We start from the raw sequence: 20,653 nt of genomic DNA, 5'->3' as shown, positions 1-20,653 counted from the left end.
GACTAAAATGAGTCAGGACGTGACTAAGACTGATAAAAATTCAAATGACAACTGGACGCAAGGACAAAAAGAACAATAGTTACAGGTGACCTCTTTTTTTAAGGACACAGGAGACGGAAAGTCAGCGTGTACGCACCGATTCTCCAGCGTTGGCTGTTGATGGATCAGGGATGAACAGCGCGGCCCTCAAACCGCAGACATACGTTCTGCTTAGATCAGCAGGAACCGTCAGAACTGACGGACGGAACGCGTTCATTAAAAATGCATCGGTTAGCGAGTGAGCAGACATCTAGTGGACACTTCTCATGCTATAAAGAAGATGGGATTTCTGTGTTTAGATAAAAAGAGGTTATTATTGAGTAGGATTTTGTTACAGACTCAGGAACACTCTGCATAACCTTTTTTCCCCGCATCCCCACCCCCATCACAAAAAAAAAAAAAGGTCACAGACATAAAACATTTTTAAGGACAACGAGACATTTCACTTTGACAGATCGGCAGGGAATTGAGTCGTTTCTCAAGAGGAATTCTTTGATGAAAGAAGGTTTTCTCGTTCGGCGAGGTGTTAGAAGCACAACAAAAAGTGACTGTCAGGTCAGAGAAACGACAGATCCCTGCCTCATCAAACCAAAAGCACAGACAGTTGTACAATTTTTATAATCAATAATGCAAATAAATCTCTCATCATCGTTACTAGAAAACATTCATCAGTACATTGAAATGGAGAACATGGCGTTTCTCAAGTCCACTGGTTCTCCGCCGCAGGGACACATATTATACTGGTCGTCCGGAACCATCACAAGCGGACGCGGAGGGTGATTATGCCAGAGGAAGACCTGTATAATTTATTCATGTTCATGTGCACACCTGTCTGGACTCCAGCTGCGAGTTCCAGTCCCATCACTCAGACGTGCAGGGAAAATGACAAACGTCCCGCTGGCAGTGGAGCCCACCCGGGACATGTCTACTCGGGGTTGGGGGTTCAAAAGAAACGATTCACTCTTTTCAGTCATTCTTATATGTGAAAATATCATGTTATTTCGGCATATTCGGTTAAAACACATGACAACTTCAACACTTCACTTGTTTCGTACTGCAGGAATTTTTGTTTAATTTCAAAATATTCAATTTTTTCCCTCTTTCGCTTTATTATAATCCTTATTGCACAAACTGGAATTGTGTTCAGATCTGGAGTGCTGTGAATTTCTAGTTGAAATATATGATCGAACCAGCGCCTGGCGCCACGCCACAAGCCGAGCCCGGCGGAGGGCGTGGCATTTCGCCTGGAGGCGGGGCCAGATGCAGCTCATTTTGTTTTGGAAAATGGCCGACTCGAATGGTCACTTCCTCAAGGCCGGTATCCATTGTTACTTGGGCGCCAGGTGCAGGGGGCACCTTCGCTGGCACCCGGTGACTGTTCCAAAGCAAGGCCTTGAAGTGTTATTACATAAAAACAGCAAAAAATCGGGCCGAAAACATGAGGCGGCCTTGCACGCTGGAGCACGTTTCCAATCGGGACGAGCGTGAATGGCGCCATTCAGATTCTGCCACTGAAAAGCACTTAAATCGCGGCCAGAACAAAAGGCGTAAATATTACAATCAAATCGCCAGAAGGGAAATAAGCAAATGTGCCGCAGCGTAACCTTCAAAATGTTCCACAACTTCACTGCGGCAGCACCTTTTCACAACCGCTTACACGTGCGCCGCCGGCAACCTGGTCGAGGTGACAAAACGAGGTCCGAGTCCAGCGAGAGGCGCGGAGACGATGGCGAGGTCGACATGATTAGTGCATCTCAGAACAATAGATTAAGGTCATTTTTTTCCCATTAATTGACTAAAAGAAATAAATAAAAAAGGTAAAAACCTTCAGCTTTCTACTTAAATGAAGGTACTTTGGAGAAAGAGCTGAATATTGAAACCTTTTTTCAGCCATAATCGTAATTTTAAAAAGTAAATATATTCACTGCTCCGTGCAACAAGGTTAGTGTATCTACGAAAGTATACTTTACTTTAAATTAAACTACAAAATCGTTGAATATTCAGTTTTTGAGAGATTCACTAGTGTGTTTAAGACAATAACGTAAAATCAGCCACAACATTAAAACCACTCACAGTGTTAATAAGACTATCAGTGAAGGGGTGGAGATGTTAGGCAGCAAGTGAAATAGTTGGTTCTTGTGCTGGAAGCGGGAGGGTCGGATGCGTAAGGGTCTGAGTGACTTTGGCGAGGACCAGATTATGACGTTAGGTGACGCGGCCCAGGTCGTGCGGCGTGTGAAAGGTACGCAGGACCGGCTCCGACCGCCTAGTAAAGACGGGCGCATGACCAGCGACGGTCTGAGGAGAATTCGGAGCAGGAAAGGTCGTTTCGCGGGTGGGGTTAATGTTGAGGCTGATGCGCTGAGAAGTTCCCCAGCCGGCGTACAGGTAAAGTGGGCGGGGCTCGGAAACGTGCGCAGTGGCGAGTGGTCGGTACAAAAGGAGCTTCTTATTGCAGAACGGGATAAAATGGCAGTAGGAGCTTCACGACACAAAATGACGAATAATCCAATCAAATCGATCCCGAACGCAGGTTCCATTACAGCGATATCAGAGTGAGTGAATGCATCAGTAAGGCTTCTGACAGGAGTGTGTGTGTGTGTGTGTGTGTGTGTTCTTCTTCTCGAATCTTCTTGTCTTTTCATTACTCCCTGAAGCGGAGGGACGTGCCGAGTGTCTGTGTGTGTGTGTGTGTGTGTGTGTGTTCGCCCGGCGCCCGCTGCTCCTCGGGCCACCAAGCGGCCACAGTCTGTCCAAATGTCCGGTCAAAAATGTCCTCCAACTGCCCCCTCTGTGACCCTCGCCGTCCCCACCCCCCTGCGGGATCTTTGGCACTCGGATAATGTCTTCAGATGGCAGAGCGGCGATCACCGTCCCAGCGTGTTGGGGTTGTGGCGCGAGCGGGACCTTTCCAGAACAGCGCGCCGGTTATCTGTTACAGAGAGGAGAGAGAGGAAAAAATACGTTGTTAGAACACACACACACACACACACACACACTAACCCTAGTAACAGCATCGTTGTAAATACTGAGATCTGATTGGATGAGAACCAGAGCCGGCAGAGGAGACGCTGCGGCCAGGGCCCGTGTGACAGGTGGACCAGTCGGCACCGGCCGAGGCGTGCCAGCGTGAGAGCGGCACCCAGTCGGCCACGCCCACACACACACACACACACGTGCCTGGCACCGGCGGGTACTAGCAGGCGCGAGATGCCAGGCTCGGGAGGGGCACGCGGTCGTGAGCGTTGTTTAACGGTGCCGTCCCCATCCATCACAACAGGTAATGAGCTGTGAGTGACTGAGCGCGCACACACACACACACACACACACACGCACACACACTTCCTGCCAGGCTACAGACACACACTTCTGTGGAGGAAAGACAATGCAGATGGTCCACAGCGAGACCAGGAGAGTGGGATACTGAGAGAGAGGACGAGCGCGACTGGCGCTGCGCAGGGCTGCTTCCTGTTATGTTTGCTCAGGCTGGTGACCCTTGACCTCTGCATGTTCCATTTACTAGGAAATCATTCCTTGACTTTTGACAGTGGCACTTTCTTTCATTCACTGCTGCCAAAAAAAAAAAAAAAAAAACCTCATATGCAAGTCTAGTGTTACGGTACGCCCGCGGGTCTCCGGCTTCTCTCCAGCAGTGCACAGCGTTCGCACATCAATGGAGAAAAAACATCCAGCTTCAAAAGTGGATGCAGGAGGAGAAGAAAAAAAACGTTGCTCATCAGCTTCATTTGCAATTCCTATAAATGCGCCCTCATTTCTGGCTCTTACCCTCAGACCTCGGCGTTCAGAGAGCGCGTTTGGAGAATAAAGGCGTCTCTGGCTGTTTAATACGGGGTCAGCTTCACTCTAACTACGTGGGAGGGAGGCAGAACCAGATTAAAGAGAAGAGGGACCGGTCGGGAGGAGGTGGACGGGAGCACTCGGCTCAGAATTCCGAGCGTGAACGCAGACACCGCCTGCACTCGCCCGTACGGACGGGGACCCGGAACCACGTCCTCGCCCCACAGGCCATCGTGAAACTGCAGATCACTGACCCATCAGGAATCATGCAGAACCATAAACATCATCCTTTAACATCCAAATCACAACCTCAAAATACATTTAATGTATGGTAAAAATCTCCCATATATATCGCAAAAGTATATATCACAGCACAACGCCAGCAGAGACGTTTAAACCGGGTATTCTATACTAATAATAATGGGGGGCAGTGGTGGCCTAGCGGTTAAGGAAGCCGCCCCGTAATCAGAAGGTTGCCGGATCAAATCCCGATCCGCCAAGGTGGCACTGAGCAAAGCACACTGCTCCCCGGACGCCTCTCACCCATGGTGATGGGTTAAATGCAGAGGACAAATTTCACTGTGTGCAACGTGTGCTGTGCTGCCGTGTATCACATGTGACAATCACTTCACTTTTACTCGTTGTTGCCAGATTGGGCTGCTTTAAATCTGATATTCGTGAGTTCAGGCTGCGGTGTTGTCACTATGATAAAAGTGGTGTGAATTACATGAACATACGTTGACAACCCGTATCAAGGGGACTTCAGGATGGTTCGGGATTCGAACCGACAACCTTCCGATTACGGGTCTGCTTCCTTACCTGCTAGGCCACCACTGGCCATAATTTAATATTAATAATAATAAGAAGAAGAAATAACAAGTTGGTTGCTTTTCAGCCAGCACTGAATTCAGATCGGCCTCCGCCCCTCGGAGGGAGAGTTGATGCTCTCCCATTTCCAAACCCGATCCTTCCAGCCCATCAATCTTCAAGAACAAGTGAAGAAAACAACAGCAATTTCTTCCAGGGAAAAGGGGAGACAATATTACAGCAGCCCTCCGCAGCAATGAAAACAACATGAAAAATATCAAGCTCGAAAAAAAAGATCTGCCACCGATCACAAATCTGTCTGCTGCCACAGGACTTTTTTTTTTTAAAAGATGATTCTGCCAAAGGTGACATCTTTTAAGAGCTCGGAGACGGAGAGGGAGAGAAAAAAAAAGAAAATGTGAGAAACAACGCGTCCGCTTCTAGTTGTGCGATATTATTATGATGGAGAGATAATGCCCAGGTGTCCCTGGCACCCGCTCATAAGAAGATTAAAAGTCATAATAGGTTTTGTGCGACTGTCGTCTTTTAGTAATTACGTAAAGTTACATCACAAGCAGCGCAGCTCCGAATCAGGGCGGGGGGAAGAGGAGAAGAAACCACAGAAGCTTCGCTTGGGTATCCGACAGCTACGGAGAAAACAGAAAAAGGTCGACCGGCGGCCGCAGCAGATTACGCGGTGAGGACCTCATTTCCATCTCAATGGCTCAGGGTTGGTGTCAATCAGATTACCTGAAAACGGTATTACCTGCACCGCCAGGGTGCTCCTTGTGTAAAATGTGCATGCGGGCGCCTTCAAAGCCTCCTTTTCTGTAAATGCGCACAGTTAATAAGCCGGAAAAAAAAGAAGATGCAACAAAAGTGAGTGCATCTGTTCGGGCGCCCTGGACGCGGCCTGCAGAACTTACCGCTATTTACATTTACGGTATTTACCAGACGTCCGTATCCAGAGCGACTTACAACGTGCTTCCATGTCACCATGGATGAAGTGATCAGTTCTGGTTCACCAGGACCCCCAACTATGAACACAATCTTTTTATTCACTCTGTTCTAGTTTCTAAACAGAAGAAGGTTACAAGTTCATCTAAATCTTCTCTAAAGAGTCTAGATGAGCGTCTTCCTCGTACCTTCAGAGATGGAGGGACCAGGCGAGCAGTACTGGAGGCTCGAAGATCTGCTGAAGGCCGGGAGTAACGGCGCTGAACGGGAAGAAACGACTCGGACGGTCACATGGTGCTCTGGAGCAAGCGAGCCATTAACACTTCACACAACACACACACATACACACATCAAAACATTCCCGGCGCAGGCCTGTTGGCTACCAAGGTAAACTCTGCTGATGCAACAGACGGGCAACAGCACGTTTTCAATCGAGCACCATCCAGGACCTAAAACTCGCTCTCCGAGCGTTTTCCTGACCGCTAAGCCCCTTCACCGCCCGCCTTCCATCTTCCACCGACGCCACGTTTTAATACGTCATTAAAGGAAACGTTTCTGTTCTGTTCCACCAAAACAAGCGCGCTTGACGGCCTGTACGATATCCAACATGGCAGTCTGGTAAAAGGGTCCACACAGGGTCCTCTCGTGCGGAATCCGGCGTCCACCGCGGGCTCTCGCGGATGACCCAGATGTTTCAACGCGCCCGTTTCTCCCCGAGGAGTTGCATCAAGGTTCCAGGCCGACGGTTGGAAAGGAGGACTTTCTCGCTCGACCGGCGCCCTCCCCTGCTCTCTCCACGCACGTTGCAGGAGCCCGGACTGGGAACTGGGAGTCGTAATCGCGCAAACAGATGCTTATTTTTAGAAGTCCCGGTGAAAGGGAGCGAGCGGCTTGGCTTCCAGAAGAGAGGAGCCATGCCGGGCCTCGGGTCGACTCGAGCAGCGGGGCACATTTGATTAAAAATGAGAAGCTTGACAGACCCGCGGCCGAGCCGGGAGCTCCTGGGCAGCCGGAACGCGCGGGATGCTTTCCTGACACGCCGAGACGCCTTTGTTTCACCAAGGCGGCCGGATGAGTGGCGTTCTTCTGGATCCTACCTGACACTCGCCAGCGGAATAGTCCAGAAAGGCGCGGGGGCGTCCGCAAACACACCCCACACATCGATCGAGGCCTCCGGCATGTTTATAGTCGTGATCGGCTCCTCCGGAGCAGCTTTGGGAAGCAGCTTCGCCAGAGATCCGCAGTTATTTCGGCGATTTTCAGCCGGGCGTTCGCCGGCAGCCAGAGGAGACAGGGGGCCCGGGGACCAGACAGCAGGCAAGTGGCTAATCCATCAGGCCCTTGTGTACGGGGGCCCTGGGGGCTCGAGCTCGTTGAACCTAAAGGACCGATTGTGGCTCAGCTCGACCGGTGCTGCTGGTGTCAACGTGGTCAAAAGTCCGGCCGAAGCTGCAGAAAAAGGGACCCTGGGACCAAATATTGTCCAAAATGTCACCTGTCCAACCTCAGCAAACTCTATATATACTCGTATACATACGGTAGTAGCCTAGCGGGTAACACACTCGCCTGTGAAGCAGAAGACCCAGGTTTCAAACCCCACTCACTACCATCGTGTCCCTGAGCAGGACACTTAACCCTGAGTGTCTCCAGGGGGGACTGTCCCTGTAACTACAGGGTGTTAGTAGCCTAGCGGGTAACACACTCGCCTGTGAACCAGAAGACCCAGGTTTCAAACCCCACTCACTACCATCGTGTCCCTGAGCAGGACAGAAACATAGTTGGACAAATGGAGGGTAAGATATTGTTTGACAGACAGATGGAAGTGTCAATGGACGATTTGGCAACATGATAAGGCAAACAGCCTGATGGATAACTGAGCAAATATGAGGGGAAGATCCACGGCACGGGACGCAGCCACGCCGGCAGGCGAGATCAGAGACGAGACAATCGATACGTGACAATCGACAGGCCGCTTTTATTTCCCCGCCTCCGCTTTTTAATGAGATTTTATTGTCGACGTATCGTAAACAACTCGCGCGAGGAAAGAGAGAGCGCGGGAGGTTGTCGCTGCTTTAAATATCAAGCTGAGGAGGGGCCGGCCGTAAATTCCACCCGCCAAAGACGGGAGTCTGTGCCGGTTCGGGGGTGGAACTGTCAAACAGGCATAGATGACGGCAGACAAAGAGTCAGTGACGGGTGAAAATGCGATAACGGCAGGAATAGAAGGGAGACGAGAGCGGAGGGAGGGTCTGCGGCTCATTTGGTTTGCAGACACTCAATGCTATCACAGAATACATTTTTACATTTGCATCTATTTTCGTACGCGTACATTTCCACCGGGTCACGCAACACAATCTCATTAAAATCAATCATTTCATCTGCAGGCCTGGGCCACAAACGAAAGGCAAAAAGAATGTAAATGTAAAAAAAAAAAAAAAAAAAGCAAATGGGGCTCTGAAATAGCATTTGTATACGAGGCGCGATTAATTTAGTAAAATACGAATTTCTGCCTCGCATGACGGAAAAAACGACACATTTATACAAACTGCAACCTGAACAGCATGGCTTTAAAGACCCAAACAAATCCAATTAGGATTCATGCTGTCACGACTGCACAAGGATGAAGGACACAAGTACAAGGCGACATGACTTATTTTATGAAAACAAGAATTGGGGGGGGGGGGGGGGGGGGGGGGGGGGGGGGGGGTGGGGGGGTAGTCCCAAAAGGCAGAAAGCTGAAACCTTAAAACACAGACAAGACCGAGCGAAGCCTAAAGCAACCAAAACACTTTATAAAGGGAACGAGGAACAGGTGGAAAAAAGCCACACGAAATGGGACACGGGTGAAACTAACATGGGGAACCAAGAACATCATCAGTTCAAGAATCTACACAACAAGAAAGAAGCACAAGTCCAGAGTGACCTTGGTCTTTGAGCTCTGACCTTCAAAGTCCACTTTACATTAATGGCGTTGATCAGACGCCCTTATCCAGAGTGAACTACAGTGAGTAAAGTGAAGTGCTTGTCATTGTGATACACTGCAGCACAGCACACAGTGAACACAGTGAAATTTGTCCTCTGCATTTAACCATCACCCTGAGTGAGCAGTGGGCGGATCTTGGCAGATCGGGATTTGAACCAGCAACCTTCTGATTACGGGGCCACTTCCTTAAACGGACAGTCCCCCCCCTGAAGACACTCAGGGTTAAATGTCTTGCTCAGGGACATAACGGTAGTAAATGGGGTTTGTGGTTCAGGTTACCCTCGATACCTCACTGTTTCCTCACTGGTCTGGGAAAAAGTGTATGGGTCTTGCTGAACTTTGAAATTAAACCAAGGCCTCCACCTGTACCTTCTACACACGTCCCACTTATCTAAGGTGGAAAACGTCAGACCAAGGACGTAGCGTCTGACGCCGGAGGATTGTTAAGTGCACCTAAAAGCCCAAGTTGCCACATGAGGGGCAAAAGTGTAACCTGGGGTCCATTAGACAAAAGTTCTCGCAAACAAATGGTCCTTCTTCACTACTTAAAGCAACTTGTGGCCTCCTCAGACTCTTCATGCCTCCTCCCAGACAAGCGGGCTAAATAAAACATGCAGCCTTTTTTTTTTTTTTTACTTATTTATCCATCTTTTGATGTTTTTTTTTTTTCTACAACGCTAAAAGAGCAAGGAGATCATGAAGGGCTGCAGGCGTCTTTTTCTTAAAGAAGCTCAAACCCATCTGGTGAACGCATTTGAGAGCCACCAGGGAAAACCTCGGGATGGACAGAGATGGATTCCTAAATGATTTAATACCGAGGAACTCTTTTAAAGTGCACCAGACCCATCCGGCAGCGGTTCGAGTTCAGGCCCCTTCTGCGATCTCTCCGCGAAGAGCCGTCTTTATTCTATTCGCCAGCACGTCTTAAATAAGGAACCATCAGGAGTCCTTCTGTCCGCCGTCCCTCTACATTTGTCTGTTTTTCACTCCGCCTCTATTTAATGGGGCAGCGGTGGCCTGGCGGTTAAGCAAGCGGCCCCGTAATCATAAGGTTGCCGCTTCGAATCCCACACACACTGCTCACTCAGGCTGATGGGTTAAATGCAGAGGACAAATTTCACTGTGTGCACCGTGTGCTGCGGCGATCGCTTCACTTTAACTGTAGGTGGAAAACCCCGAGAGACGGCAAGCGACAGTAGCACGGGGGTGTAGTCCCAAAAGCCAGAAAGCTGAAACCTTAAAACACAGACAAGACCGAGCGAAGCCTAAACACTTTATAAAGGGAACGAGGAACAGGTGGAAAAAAGCCACACGAAATGGGACACGGGTGAAACTAACATGGGGAACCAAGAACATCATCAGTTCAAGAATCTACACAACAAGAAAGAAGCACAAGTCCAGAGTGACCTTGGTCTTTGAGCTCTGACCTTCAAAGTCCACTTTACATTAATGGCGTTGATCAGACGCCCTTATCCAGAGTGAACTACAGTGAGTAAAGTGAAGTGCTTGTCATTGTGATACACTGCAGCACAGCACACAGTGAACACAGTGAAATTTGTCCTCTGCTTTTAACCATCACCCTGAGTGAGCAGTGGACGGCCATGACAGGCACCCGGGGAGCAGTGTGTGGGGACGGTGCTTTGCTCAGTGGCACCTTGGCAGATCGGGATTCGAACAACCTTCTGATTACGGGGCCGCTTCCTTAAACCGACAGTCCCTGTTTAAGGACAAATTTCACTGTGTGCACCGTGTGCTGCGACGATCGCTTCACTTTAACTGTAGGTGGAAAACCCCGAGAGACGGCAAGCGACAGTAGCGCGGCATGGCACATCCTTCCGCGCGTGGGATCAACGCGTTTCTTCCGACTTCTTCCCGAGGAGCCGGTGCTTCTGTCAGGCCGCCGGCTTAATGACGCCGAGCCGGGCGCTCTCCACGCGAGCCGCCGCGAGGGAGGGAAGGCGGGCAGGAAGAACGCGAGGCCGCTGTTTCCCCGGCACGTTCCCGGCAGACGCTCCCGGTGGCGACGGATTCCGCGCCAATGAAATATTCATGCGCCTTCATTTATTTATGGCCGCGAAGGCTTCTGCGGGGGAGCCTTCCAGAGATCCGCCGCACACGCCGGGCCTGTCGCCACCGCGCCCACCGGCTTCTCAATAAAACAAGCAAACAACACGATTCCGGCACCCATGAATAAGTCAGCGTTCCTGAATAAAGTGCAGCACGCGCGGCTTTTCCGTATGCGGGGCTTTTACGGGCTTTTTTGGGGGGCGAGAGCCCCATGCAGCGGTGCGGGGAAGCCGACACGTGTCTTGTTGCGCGGTGAAACGGATTTGTCACTTCGCCTCGCCTTCTACATATGTGCGTGCATGCGGCAGCAGGGAAGGCCGCGGCGGAGGCCGCATCCGTTCCACCGACGCGCAACACGCAGCCGCAGGACCGACTCAAGAGGGCGGAAATGCGGCCACGTCGTCCCGAGAACTCGCTCGGCCGGGTGCATGCGCCCGGTGTTTACACCGAGTCGCCGTGCATGCGCGCGCCATCAAGGTTGTGCTCGCAGGAAAATAGGTCACACACACACACACACACACACACACGCGCTCCGTTCTGTCCCCGGCTTCGGTGTCTCAGCCAGCGGCGATTTCCGGCTGCTGGCTGGTCTCTCATGGCTTCCCACGGCGGCCCGGCCCTGCAGCTACGCACCTGTGTCCACTCTTCTGCCACGGCGCCAATTAACAATAATAATTCTATGAACTCAGCACCTTTCCAATGTATATTGGATATTTTTTTTACGTATTTAGCGCGGCTGAATGTTGTTTATTTCGTTTAAATGGCGTAATAATTCTTACTGCGGCGAACACGCTTTACTTGGACCTTTTCTTCGCCACAGTATTTGAGAGACAGTAAAGGGTTCATTTCATTTTTCATTCAGATATGTCTGTGGTATATCTGGCAATAAAAATGCAACCTGTAGATTTTTTTTTTTAAATTTATTTACACTTAAGACAAAAAACGCTCAATAATACGGCATACGGGCAGGAACAGTCATTGTTCCCTGAGACGGGAAAATGTGTTTTGGACGCACCCACAGCAGCGCACCATGGAGAGTAAAGCCAGATATATACTCGCTGGGAGCTACGTATGCGTATCCGCACACGGCTGCACTGTTAAGGTTTTTTTTGAACGCAGGATACGGACCGCGGCCGCACCAGCGGGTAACAGTAAGCATATTTCTGCCTTTAAATGGTGTGTAACACGGGGCACTTCGGGGTGAGAAGACCCTCCTGCTATTGTAAACGTGCGACTGCGTTCTGGACCGGAATATGCAAAGCGGACAAGTCGCTTCGGCTCTATGAATAAATATCAAATCGAGAGATTACGGCAGGTCACAGCCTCCCAAAAGCGATACGCGGCGTGAACCGAAACACACTGCACTTTCCTGACGACGTAGGACGGAAGTGTGTTGTACTGAGCGGGTCTGCGTTTTACTCGGAGCCCACCCCTCATGAGGGTGTAATGCCCTCGTGCCGGGAAGGTGGAGTACTTTACTTTACTTTACTTTACTTTACTTTGCAGATGCTTTTATCCAAAGACACCAGCAATTCTCATTCGGTTTCTACAGATTTTGAGTTACAAAACTAAGAGCCCTGATAAGGCCCAACTTGTCAGCAATAGAACATTAACGAGTTTTTTTTTGTGAATGTGTGTGTTTGTGTGTGTGTTAGTGTTGGATTAGTCTGAAATACTTTTTGAACAAGTGGGTTTTCAGCTGCGTATTAAAGGTGGTGGTGGTCTCGTCTAGTCGAATGGAGCAGGACAAGTTGTCCCACCAGCCAGGGACAATGAAGGAGAACAGAGTCAATTGGAACCGGAGACCCCGTGAAGGGGGAGTTTCCCGTCTTGTTTCGTGTGGGTAACACACTCGCCTATGAACCAGAAGACCCGGGTTCGAATCCCACTTACTACCATTGTGTCCCTGAGCAAGACACTTAACCCTAAATTGCTCCAGGGAGACTGTCCCTGTAACTACTGATTGTAAGTCGCTCTGGATAAGGGCGTCTGATAAATGCTGTAAATGTAAAATGTAAATGTGTGCAGATCTGAGAGGGCGTGCAGGAGTGTAACTGGCTAGTAGTGTGTTGGTGTAAGAGGGAGAACTTCCATTTACAGCCCTGTAGGCAGCATCTAGGATTTAAACCCGACGTGAGCAGCTACCGGGAGCCGGTGGAGAGAGGTGAGAAGAGGCGGGACGTGGGTGTGTTTCGGCTGGATGAAGATGAGACGGGCTGCCACGTTTTGGACCATCTGGAGGGGTTTTATGGTGACCGCAGAGGCTCCAGCCAGGAGAGAGTTACAATATTCCAGTTTAGAGATGACCGTCGCCTGGATGAGGAGCCACGTAGCCTGTCGTGGAAGAAAAGGCCGAATCTTGCGGACGTTGTAGAGAGTGAACCTGGAGGATCTGGAGTAGTGTCCTGCTAGCAGGACGGGGGGGTGGAGTCAGGCGTACCTGCGACGGCCGCTGGGCGTCCCCTGACAGCGCGTTGCACATCACGCCACATATCAGATCTGACAGTTCTGCCCCCCGCCCCCCCCCCGTCCCGTCCCCACGCACCCACCCTCCTACCTCCAGCCTGACAGCTATCAATAGGGATTCCAGCAGAGTCGCTGTCGGAGCGGCGGGGTAAACAGAGGGGAGGAAATCAAAGGGTGCACAAGGTAGCCCATTATCTCCAAAGAGCAGGAAATAATTTGCCGGCAATTTGTGACTCATTTTGGTCTCCTTTGTGCCGGGCTCTATTTTTTGCGAGGGGACCCGGGCGGGGGAGGGAGCAGCTTCTTCGCTCCCGACGGCGCTCCTGTATTTAAAGTGTCAAACTGTTTGTCCTCAAAAAGCGCTGCCGCCTCCGCGACTTGTTGGCTCCTCAAACAGCTGTTTCCTTTTCCTGCCGAGGTGGCGCGCCATGCCGGGTGATGGATGGTTTGGTGAAAGCAGGAGCACACGTTAACTTAAATAAAAGATAAAAGTGTAGTGATTGTCATTGTGATACACAGCAGCACAGCACACGGTGCACACAGTGAAATTTGCCCTCTGCATTTAACCCGTCACCCTGAGTGAGCAGTGGGCAGCCATCCCGATCCGCCAAGGTGCCAGTGAGCAAAGCGCCGTCCCATCACACTGCTCCCCGGGCGCCTGTCATGGCCGCCCACTGCTCACCAATGGTGACGGGCTAAATGCAGAGGACAAATTTCACTGTGTGCACCGCGTGCTGTGTATGACAATCACTTTCACTTTATCACAGACGAGAGCAAATTAGAATGTTCTGAGCCATCCAAGCATGCATCCTTCCTGGTCCAATGTCCACCCTACGTCGCTTCTTACGGGACACGGCGGTGGATCGGGGCGGTTTTGAAATCCCTGCTTAATTGAAATGAAGTTGGCTGACCTTTGTGCGCTTGCGGCCTGCTCGCATCCTCCGGCGTCGCTGGCTTCCCGCGATACGGCTCATAAATCACCTGCCGGAACGAGCTGCCGCGACGCCCCCCGACCTTTGCTGTGGCATTTCCCAAACAGAAGGTCCTCCGAGCGAGAGCGCCGCGGTCAAAATAAAGACGCGGGCTAGTCAAGGACGGCCCCGGTCCCCACGGGGAGAGGCCGGGGCGCCTGTCTCGTGGCGAGGGAATATGGCAGGTGAAAGACCACGGAGCCTCGAGAGAAAAGAGGAAAGGTTGTCTGGCAACACGTCTGCGGGGAGCCGGGACATCTGGTGAAACCGACTGGTCCGCAGGTTAACACGCTGCCGTGTGACCTCCAGGAAATGCGCGAACGTATATATTTACATTTACGGCAGGCGGCCGTATCCAGAGCGACTTACAACGTGCTTCCATGTCACCATGGATGAAGTGACCAATTCTGGTTCACCAGGACCCCCAACTATGAATACAATCTTTTTATTCACTCTGTTCTAGTTTCTATACAGAAGTCAGACAAGAAGAAGGTTACAAGTTCATCTAAATCTTCTCTAAAGAGGAAGGTCTTGAGCTGCCGTGTGAAGGTGCTCAGTGACTGAGCTGGAAGTTCATTCCACCACCGAGGGGCCAAGACGGAGAAGATATACGTTTGGTCTTTAGTTTTTAAATGCACACATGACAACAGGAGGACAGAAACATCCATCGGCTCATTGGCAGGCCGGTGGTGGCCGTAATTATTTAGATTAGTTAAAACACACCCAGGCACAATGTCATTAACGTTCTGGTCATTTCACACGGGCAAATATTTTGGATATTCTGCCAGATGCTCTGCAGAAATTAAAACCTGAGGAAAATGTCACATTGTTGGCAGAAGGAGCTCCGAGTCCCCGTCCCCCGCTGCTTGGTACAAACCCGCTGGCTAATTTCCACATCGTCCGTGTCATCCGTCCCCGAGAAACCAACGGGGCCACATTACGGATGAAAAGCGTCCCGACCACGTCTCCGGCCTTCATTAAAACCTTATTTCTGGCCGTGTGGATGTACGAGCGGAGCAGGGGTGACCAGGGGTGACCAGGGGTGACCGGGTCAGGCGGGTGCTTGTTGGGAGAGACTGTTGACCAAGGGTGACCCTGCGAGGCACCGCCACTGCCACACGTCCCCGACCGAGGTGCCACTGAGCAAAGCGTCGTCCCCTCACACTGCTCCCCGGGCGCCTGTCATGGCTGCCCACTGCTCACCAAGGGTGAAGGGTTAAATGCACAGGACAAATTTCACTGTGTTCACCGTGTGCTGTGCTGCAGTGTATCACAAGTGACAATCACTTTCAGTTTATCACTTACAGATGAGAGAAATTAGAATGTTCTGAGCCGTCCAAGCATGCATCCTTCCTGGTCCAACGTCCCTACGTCGCTTCTTACGGGACACGGCGGCGGATCGGGACGGTTTTGATATCCCTGCTTAATTGAAATGAAGTTGGCTGAGAGCTTGTTGGGAGAGACTGTTGACCGAGGGTGACCCCGCGAGGCACCGCCACCGCCACACGTCCCCGCCGCAACCTCCTCCGCCCTCCCGCCAACGCCAGGAACCCGTGTGCTTTGGATTCGAATTTCGCTGACGCTCCTTTTCCTCTCTCGCAGGCACTCGACAGTCTATAGAGCAGAAATATTGATTTTTTCTTTCCCCCCTCTCTTCTCTTCTCTCTTAAAACCCGGGCGAGAATAAAACGAGACAAGCGATGAAGCCGAGGACGCGGAGGAGATAAACATGGGAGACCATTCCTGACGCGGGGAGGTGGAGGAGAGATTCATAATTTCTCAACGTTCGCGCGTCTGGGTGAAAAAAGAACCTGTTGGATGTGCTTCGATTTTCTGGGTATCGAACCGCAAAACGAGCAGGTAAGTGTCTGCAAAGTGAGCCGCGCTCTCGCCGCATCAGACACACTCGGCTCCAAATTGATAAATTTCACACGGCTTTATTTTATTTTTTATTTTTCTTTTCTGCACTTTACCCCCCCCACGGTAATTTCCACTCGGCAACAGCGGCGTGTGAAACGATGGCGTGCCGGGGGGAACGGTATACGTCCACCGCGACGCATAAATGAATAAAAAGCCGCAGCTGTCCAAGTGGCTGGAGTTGATTTGACAGGGATCAACTTTTAATGAACAGCCGTGTGCCGGGGAGAAACCAGCCGACGCCCGCTGGGGGCGGCGGCATTAAAGGTTTATGAACGATGGCGGTGTTGGGCGTGATTGCCGGCGAAGGGCCGCGGCCTCCGGAGGGTTGAAAGCTCGGCGCGTGGCGCCTTCGCCGGGCCCGTGATCAAATGCACCAGGACAAGGGGACCATGTGGGATCTGGAGATTACTGAGACGGCCACAGGACTGCTCACGGGCCGAGACGAGGGCGCCGCCCACTCAGCACGGAGAATGCGCCGGAAACCCGAGAGGTGTGGGAGCTGGGTAGAAGAGGGAAGCCACTGCGCCTCTCACACAAGCGCAGGCCTCCGCCGATCAGGTACCACGCGAACCTCGGAAAGTCACGTAAAGCCGACGCCGTCCGCCTGTCATATTTGTGTTTATCCTCTTCCCATTTTGGGAAAAAAAAACCCGCGGCTTAATTTTCCGAGCGACAGGTTGAAAAGGAGCGCGGAGGAAGGCGTCAAAACAAATAATGAAATAAAGGCTGGAGAGGGGCGGAACGCCGGGACGTCTCTCGGCGGCTCCGGTTAAATGCGGATTACGGCTGAGCCGAGAGGTGAAGGGCCTGGCGAATCGAGTCGAAATAGACGTAATCTCGGCAAAAGCCGCAATCTTCCCGCAGAAAGAGGGCGCGCCGACTCCGCCGCCACCCGGCGTTATGGACGGAGGACGCCAACTCGCTTAAGTTTGCCAGGGTGCGCCGACCAAGTGGCGCGCAACTTTGGCAACTCGTTTCGTGGTTTCTTTTCATTACATTTACATTTACATTTACGGCATTTATCAGACGCCCTTATCCAGAGTTACAGGGACAGTCCCACCACTGGAGACACTCAGGGTTAAGTGTCCTGCTCAGGGACACGATGGTAGTAAGTGGGGTTTGAACCTGAGTCTTCTGGTCCATAGACGAGTGTGTTACCCGCTAGGCTACTACGACCCTGTAGTTACAGGGACAGTCCCCCCTGGAGACACTCAGAGTTAAGTGTCCTGCTCAGGGACACGATGGTAGTAAGTGGGGTTTGAACCTGAGTCTTCTGGTCCGTAGGCGAGTGTGTTACCCGCTAGGCTACTACGACCCAGTGGTTACAGGGACAGTCCCCCCTGGAGACACTCAGAGTTAAGTGTCCTGCTCAGGGACACGATGGTAGTAAGTGGGGTTTGAACCTGGGCCTTCTGGTCCGTAGGCGAGTGTGTTACCCGCTAGGCTACTACCGCCCTTTTCGGTCTTTTGGTGCGGTGTTTTTTCGAACAGTCGAGACACCCACCGGGCGAACGGAGACGTGTCATTTTAATCGGCGCGAGCAGAAAGCAAAGCGGCACGATAAACCTGGGCGCACCCTTGGGGACCCCCCCCCGTACCTCCACTTTTCTTTCAGCCACGGAGTCTGCACATGGGCGACTTTCCTTAAAAACCCGGCACTCAGTCAGAAAGTGGCGAGATAATGGGCTTGTTTACTCCGACTCGCTATCTCACCGTGACGGAGCCGGGATGTTCCCCTTGAGCGGTGGAAGCGCCATATTTAGTCAGCAGATTGGGACGATATATTTATTCGTGTCGTTATTTAAGGGCTGTTTAACAGGAAGAGGGGAAGAAAGGAAATGAGAGGAGTTTATGGAGGTTTGTGTCCCTGGGCCACACGCAAAAAACAATGAAAATGTTGTGTGTTGAAGGAGCCAGAAGGCCATTAAAGGAGCACTTTTTGGGCGTGGCACAACTGGGTTCTCCTGCCGGAACACCTTAAGAGCGCCTTAAACAAAACAGTGGCGGGTTAAAGGCCGTTTGGATTTCTGAGGGACCGGAACGAGCTGACATCTCCTTTGAGGTACAAGTACAAGCTCCCTGCGGTTCACCTACGCGGTCTAACAGACAAGAGCGGTTCCTCCGTCACTCCATGGAAACCTCCGCACCAGGAGACCTCCATGGAGCCCCTGTGGGGACTTGTGTGGCACATTTTCTAATTCAAAGAGGGGAATAATAAACAATGACTACGGCAGTAGCGGCAGTGATCGCGACACAATCGAGCAGGATGGGAGCGTTAATGAGGACGGACTCGAAAGCAGGCGCGTGATGTCATCTCCCCTTTCTTCCACGATCCTTTGAAAGGCGCCGTGCCGTCAGCGAAGACCTCGTGGGAAACTACCAGCACACGATGTTCAGCCTGGAATTAACGTCCATCTTTGATGTTCCAGTCGCATGTCCTCATTAGAATGTGCCTCTGACTTTCAACTGGTTTTTATTTCTCAAACGTTTTGTCATTGTTCCAGAAAACATCTCTTAAACCTTGAATCCCATAGATCCAAATTGACCACTGAGATTTCAAAATGTACATATGTACAGTACAGGTCATTCATAGTTTTGATGCCTTCAGTGAGAATCTACCAACGTAAATGGTCATGAAAATAAAGAAAACACGTTGAATGAGAAGGTGTCCAGACTTTTGGCCTCTACTGTACATCTCCACGCCACCTGCATCGCCACACCTCTGCATTCGAAGGGTGTACTGGTACCCAAAGTACAGAAGAGCACAGCTGGGAGCAGATCCTTCTCCTATAGAGCTCCACAGTTGTGGAACAGCTTGTCGCTCAGTGTTCGGGACTCAGACTCAGACAGTGTTTAAATCTAAACTGAAAAAACATCTGTTTTCTCTGGCCTTCTGTTAAAGTCCTAGACACAGTGTCAATTATTTACATTTACATTTACATTTACAGCATTTATCAGACGCCCTTATCCAGAGCGACTTACAATCAGTATTACAGGGACAGTCTCCCTGGAGCAATTTTTAGGGTTAAGTGTCTTGCTCAGGGACACAATGGTAGTAAGTGGGATTCGAACCCGGGTCTTCTGGTTCATAGGCGAGTGTGTTACCCACCAGGCTACTACCACCCATTATTAAGTGCACTTTATTAAGTCACCTAGTCAACCTTGCCGCTGTTTCTGATTGTTCTCTCTGAGGCACTGAATCAGGCGCCCAGACCACCTCCAGAGTCTAATGAAGAGACCACCAGATGAATCCTGGTCCCTGGCAATGAGCTGCTAACTAGACGACTCAGCATGGAACGAACCAGAGGGTCACCACAGCCACCAGGGATCTTCAAATGGACCAGTAGCATCATAATGGACACGCAATGTACACCATAACACTGGACTAAACAACTACTCTGTTATGGGCTATATAAGAAATAAATGCTGTTGTTGTCTGTTTGTCTAGACTAGACTGTCTTGTGGAAGTCCATTTTTTTCCCGATTCCCCCTTTGGAGCTGCATGTGGGCATTTTAGATGTCCTGTGTATAATGAAATGTGGCAGGATGTAGGCAAGATGCATTTTGAAATGTACATTTTGTCCCTCTATGTGTACCCAAACAGGCAGGCAAGTGCTGCATAGATTACATTTATTTTGTACGATAACGGCAATACTGAACTTACATTCCTGGCATTTATCATACGACCTTGTACCGTGGGCCTTACAATCAGTAGTGACAGGGACAATCCCCCTGGAGACACTTTAGAGTCCTGCTCAGGGACAGAATGGTAGTAAGTGTTGTTTAAACCTGTGTTTTTGTGCCTCACCCACTAGGCCACTACCATTCCCCTTGTCTAAAGGAGAGTTCAAATGCCAACCGTGTGATGACTGCTACGGTGTCTGGGATCAGACGGGGAGGAATGCTGCAGTCAGCTCTAGAGTTGCCACAGAGAAAGTCTGAGTCAACACGCAGTCATCCGCCGAGACAAAGAGAAAGAGCTCAATTTGACACATGGAAGTGGAGGGGTCTCCATCTGGGGCAGCGGCGCTTATTTGATGAGCTTTGGCATTATTAAAGGACTATCCCTGCCCAATAAAATGGTCATATTCTGCCTTCAGATAATAGATGTTGCCATTCTAGCCCAATAATCGTGTCTATAATGAAATCAGCGGAGGAGAAAAGAGGCGCCCTTTCATTTCCTCTTGTGGGGCCGTATGTTTTGTGTGTCCCATTATTCATCAGGCCCCCTCAGCTGATAACTCCCGCATTTGCATGTGAATCAGAAGCACTCTGTAACGGCCCCCAAACACCTCGATGCAAATGAGCTGACCCAGAAAAGGGATGGCAGGAACTTCGGCATACCTGGAGTGCCGACAAGTGAGCCGGTGAGGACTTTCGCGGTGCTCCAGGGGCCATCTCCTTCTGGCTATCTGTCTATCTTAGCGCTGCCAGCAGGAACAACAGCCGTCCTGCCTTAAATAATGGGGTCGATCAACAATTTGAGAAAGCACCGGTGCGGCCTGTATGCACTCAGCATGGACTTTCCTGCCGTTCAAAATGCGATTTCCCGACCCGACCCGACCCGACCTTCGAGATGCGAGATGTTGGCTTACATGCATAGTCTGTTGATGGTATATAAAAAATGGATTAGAAATCCGGGTAA

General features: G+C 50.8%; 1 protein-coding gene and 1 long non-coding RNA gene across 6 annotated transcripts in view; one reads left to right on the top strand and one right to left on the bottom strand.

Annotated features, from left to right (window-relative positions):
• Positions 1–333: 333 nt before the first annotated feature.
• The window catches only part of diaph2 (diaphanous-related formin 2), a 324,298-nt gene continuing 303,978 nt past the window's right edge, over positions 334–20,653 (bottom strand). For all 5 annotated transcript variants that reach the window (XM_028959481.1, XM_028959484.1, XM_028959485.1 and 2 more), the window contains one exon: positions 334–2,971. In XM_028959481.1, the coding sequence (XP_028815314.1) occupies positions 2,907–2,971 (65 nt within the window). In that variant the 3' untranslated portion in view covers positions 334–2,906. The remainder of the gene's footprint in view (positions 2,972–20,653) is intronic.
• On the top strand, positions 15,694–19,462 carry LOC114767774 (uncharacterized). Its single transcript, XR_003742984.1, has 2 exons — positions 15,694–15,948; positions 19,201–19,462. It is a non-coding gene; the product is annotated as an uncharacterized LOC114767774 (long non-coding RNA).

The sequence above is a fragment of the Denticeps clupeoides genome, chromosome 18 (assembly GCF_900700375.1).
Source record: "Denticeps clupeoides chromosome 18, fDenClu1.1, whole genome shotgun sequence".
NCBI classification, from domain to species: domain Eukaryota; kingdom Metazoa; phylum Chordata; class Actinopteri; order Clupeiformes; family Denticipitidae; genus Denticeps; species Denticeps clupeoides.
This window is presented reverse-complemented; position numbering and strand designations above follow the sequence as displayed.